Source organism: Dipodomys spectabilis, unplaced genomic scaffold, assembly GCF_019054845.1.
Source record: "Dipodomys spectabilis isolate Male_0828 unplaced genomic scaffold, ASM1905484v1 ptg000289l, whole genome shotgun sequence".
NCBI lineage: Eukaryota > Metazoa > Chordata > Mammalia > Rodentia > Heteromyidae > Dipodomys > Dipodomys spectabilis.
In genome coordinates, this window is record NW_024870966.1 from 1,937,197 (window position 1) to 1,941,935 (window position 4,739).

The following is a 4,739-nucleotide window of genomic DNA, read 5'->3' on the forward strand; positions in this document are numbered from 1 at the left end:
CTCCAGCCCGGGGCTCCCCAGAAATCCCTGTGCCTCAGGAGGGAAATCTCAAAGACGGAGCCCCGGCTCTTCAGCATGGCTTCTGCACCCTTGGGGCCTGGAGCCTGCGCTCTCTAGCCTTGCTGTCACTGCGCCCGCGGGAGCCGTCCACACCAGCCCCGCCCTCTCCGTCCTGAGGCCTCGTCCAGGCCACAGCTGGAAAGTAACTGGGACTATTTAATAATTAGGCAGCCCTCTCACCCTCGGCCCCATTCTGCCTCCACGGATGCCGGAAGCTCATGACTGTGCCCTGCAGATGGGTGGAAATGCTCTCTTTGCCTCTTCCTGTAGTGTATCTGGGCCACACGGTGAACCTCTATTCTCTGCCCTTCACCACTGTGGGCCTCTTTACTTGGTACACTGGGGTGAGTGGTTGGACATATGGAATCCCTGGAGTTGGATCTGGAGTCTAGAACTCCAGGTGCATGGATTACATGTCGAAGGCCACTGCATAACATGATGGCTAGGTTTCCTACTGGATTAAGGTTCGATGGTCAAAGATGCGAAGGGCATCAGCCAGCTTGTTTCTTGTGCTCCTGTTCACAAAGTTCTGTCTCTTCCTCTTGCTCCCTCCTCTGCTGGACCGCTCTCTCCCACCCGTGGCTGCTCCAGCCCCAGAATAGCTCCTTCTATTTATTTTTTATTGCATTTTTGTTTTGTCAGTCGTGGGACTTGAACTCTAGGCCTGAGCTCTTCAGCTCAAGGCTAGTACTCTCCCACTTGAGCCACAGTGCCACTTCTGGTTTTCTGGTGGTTTATTGGAGGTAAGAGTCTCACAGACTTTCCTGCCCGGGCTTTTGGAACCATGATCTTCAGATCTCAGCTTCCTGAGTAGCTAGGATGTCAGGCGTGAGCCACTGGTGCCCTGAGATTGCATTTTTAAAAATGAGCATCAAGCAGTTATAGAAAAGGGATTTTCAATTCAACATGTCAGTTTATGAGTTCAAGGCATCTTGATCAGTGCTGCTCCGTTCATCATTCTAAACCTGTCTTCAGGCCCACTTACCATGAGACCCTCTATCAGCCTCTGATACCATCAATTCTCATATAGCTGACAAAATCCAGTGGGTGTTACTTTTTTGCTCTTAAAAGGAGAGGTCTAGTAAATTACAGGGGGACTGTTTGGGAGAGGATCTCTGGGAGAGGAGAGGGGCAAAGGAGAAGATAGAAGGGTGTGAATGTGATGAAAGTAGGTTATATGTGTGCATGGAAATATCTTCCTCTTACAAGAACAAATGCTGTGTTTTCTCTCTCTCTCTCTGGTTGGTTTGGGGCTTGAACTCTGGCAATGTCCTTGAGCCCTTCAGCTCAAGGCTAGCATTCTACCACTTGAGCCACAGCGCCATTTGCAGTTTTGTGAGTGGTTTATTGGAGTTAAAAGTCTCATAGGGGACCGGGAAGATGGCTCAGTGGTAGAGTGCTTGCTTTGCATGGATGAGGCCCTGGGTTCTATTCCTCAGCACCACATAAGCAGAAAAAGCTGGAAGTGGTGCTGTGGCTCAAGTGGTAGAGTACTCGCCTTTGCTGAAGGGCTGAGGGACCGTGCCCAGGCCTAGAGTTCAGGCCCTGTGACCACACACACACACACACAAAAGAGTCTCATGGACTTTCCTGCCTGGGCTGGTTTTGAACTGTGATCCTTAGATCTCAGCTTGCCTAGCTAGGATGACAGGCGTGAGCCACTGGCGCCCGGCAAGTGTTTTCTTTTTAAAGCAGGAGAAAGGTGGAGTCTTGACTGGTCACTTCATGGAGATGCCAGTTGCTTGGGGGACAGGAGCTGCGGTCTGACTTGCTCCCTCCTGCTCTGGGGCCGCCTGTGCCTTTGAGGCTCAGCAGGGCGGGTAGGGCCCCTGCCCAGAAGCTGGAGGTTCTGAGGCTGGAAACAGGGGGGCGTTGAATACCTCATGGTTCTGTGCCCCTCGGCAGCCCACCTTCTTTATCTCTAACGAGACTCTGCCTTCCTCAGCTGTCCACTTTGACTTTTAGGACCACAGAATTGGCCTTAGCGGTGAACCCCATCTTGTGTGGTTTTATGTAGTCTGGAACTGTGCAGCAGCTCCATGTAAGGAGCTTTCTTCAGCTATGAGTGCCAAGTATTACGCAATCAGAAATGTCCTACAAGATGCCTTTGTGTCAGTATACAATATTGTTGGCAGGGGGACACTAATACGTGAGATTGGAGAGATTGTCTTGGGCTTTAGAAACAAATCAACGAAAGTAACGAACAAATCAACGAAAGTAACGAGTCTTTGTGGAATCCCTGGAATTGTTCTTCAGGCCCTGGTTGTGTCTGTCAGGCTTTTTATTGCGTTTGCCCATGGCTGAGTGTGGTTTCCATGACAGAGGTTGCTTTTGAAGACAGATGTTCAGGTCTTTATATATAGAGCCAGGTACCTGTGGCTCATGCCTGTAATCCTAGCTACTCAGGAGGCTAAGACCTGAGCATCATGATTCAAAGCTAGCCTAGGCAGAAAACTTTCTGTGAGGCTCATCTCCATATAACCACTCAAAAACTGAAAGTGATACTATGGTTTTAGTGGCAGAGTGCTAGCCTTGAGGACAAAGAAGCTCAGAGACAGCACCTAGGCCCCAAGTTCAAGCCCCACAACTGACAATATATATGTATACTTTTTTTTGAGAAAATGAACAATATACAGAACAAAATGAAGCTGGGTGCTGCTGGCTCACACCTGTAATCTTAGCTACTTAGGAGGCTGAGATCTGAGCATCAAGGCTTGAAGTCAGCCCAGGAGAAAAGTCCTTGAGACTCCAATTAACTACCGAAGAGAAAGAAATAGAGCTGTGAATCAAGTAATAGAAAGCTAGCCTTGAGCTAAAAAGCTGAGGGACAGCACCCAGGCTCTGAGTTCAAGCCCTAGGATAGGCGCACACGGGCACACACACACACACACACACACACACACACACACACACACACACGGATTAAACATGAATAAAAGGGATTTTCTAAAAAGTTAACGGTCTTTTTATTGAAATAGAAAGACTAGCATTTACAACTTGGAACGGAGGTAAATTGTAAGTTTCTTGAACGGCAATGTCTATGGTTGTGCTGACGTCCACAACCACAGTGTCCCCTGGGGGTTCCAGGTGGTGGTTCTGAGAGCTTTAAAAACAGAGTCCAAAGATGCTCCTGGTGCAGATTCCTTATCAGAAGTGTGTGTGTGCTGGGTGAGTGACCCCAGACACTCACTTCGCTCTAGTGCAATGCTAGACGATGCTAAAACCAACAGACCCCAGGGGCCAGGCGGGGCTCACGGGGGCGCAGGAAGCCCAGCGGGACCCGAGGGCCGCGTCTCTGGCTCACCCTTCACCCAGTTTTGCTTTTTTCCCTGCTCCCCCTCCTGAAGGTCAACCCATTAGAAACACGCTCGCTTTCAGCAAACCCGCTAGAACCCATTTACCCGAACTCCCATCTGCGACTTTAATCCGAATGCCCGCGGTGCTCTACCAGCAGGCTGCGGCAGGCGTGAAGCCCTGGCCGGCCCAGACAGGAACCCACTGCCACTTCCTTCTTTGTCAAGTACCGTGCTCAGTGCTGAGGAGCTCGGTCCTCAGGCGGAGCTTCCTTGGAGGGGCAGACCACCGGCCCACGCGTGCAGACTTGGTGTGGACAACGGGCACTTTCGCACCTTCGGTTTTGCTATAGAGAAATGGAATGAATACAGGAACCCTTCCTTTCTTTCTTTTCTTTTTTGGTAAGTAAAGGGTGGAGCTCGCCTCTTCTGGGCGGGGCCGGGGCGGGGCCTGGGTGGAACAGGCCAGGGGCGTGGCTAGGGGCGTGGCAGGCCAGGGGCGTGACCAGGGGCGTGGCCTGGGCGGGACAGGCCCGGGTGGGCGTGGCCAGGGGCGTGGCCTGGGCGGGACAGGCCCGGGTGGGGCCGGTCCTTCACTTGGCCATCATCATCTGCACGAACTCCTCGTAGTTGAGCAGGCCGTTGCCGTCGATGTCGGCCTCGCGGATCATCTCGTCCACCTCCAGGTCGGTGAGCTTCTCCCCCAGCGTGGTCAGGACTTGGCGCAGCTCGGCCGCGCTGACGAAGCCGCTGCCGTCCTTGTCGAAGACGCGGAAGGCCTCGCGGATCTCCTCCTTGCTCTCCACCGCCACCGAGCCCCGGCTGGCCATCACAGCCGCCAGCACGGGGAGCGCCACCGTGCCCTGCCCGTCGGGGTCTACCTGGCCCAGCAGGTCCTGCACTTCCGCCTCCGTGGGGTTCTGGCCCAGCGACCGCAGCAAGGTGCCCACGTCCCGGGTCTTGATGACGCCAGCGCCATCTTTATCGAACAGGGAGAAGGCTTTCTTGAGCTGGGCCATCTGTGTCTCGGTCAGCACAGGGGCGTCCATGCTGCGAGGGGCAGGGGGAGAGGGGAGGGGGAGCACGGCGGGGGGGAGGAGGGGGAGGGGACGGGGGAAGGAGGGGGGAAGGAGGGAGCGGGGAATGGGGGAGGACAGCGAGAGGGGGTGGGGGAGGACAAGGGGGTCGGGGAGGGCGAGCTGGGCCGGGGCGCGCCGGGCACGGGGCACGGGTACCGGGCAGTCCATAACGGCCTCGCCCCCGCGAGGCCCCAGCGGCACCGCCGTGGGTTTTTTCCCCCCCCTCACATTAAAAAGATCTAGAAAAAGGAATTCGGGGACTGGCATGACATCCTGCCCCCGACAGGGGGACGTGGCGTCGTTCACG

The 4,739-nt window shown here is 54.4% G+C and overlaps 1 protein-coding gene across 1 annotated transcript; it reads right to left on the reverse strand.

Annotated features, from left to right (window-relative positions):
- Positions 1 to 3,946: 3,946 nt before the first annotated feature.
- LOC122126861 (calmodulin-like) lies at positions 3,947 to 4,402 on the reverse strand. Its single transcript, XM_042701434.1, has one exon. It carries the CDS (start codon positions 4,400 to 4,402, stop codon positions 3,947 to 3,949), a length of 456 nt encoding a protein of 151 aa, XP_042557368.1.
- Between the last annotated feature and the right edge of the window lie 337 nt (positions 4,403 to 4,739).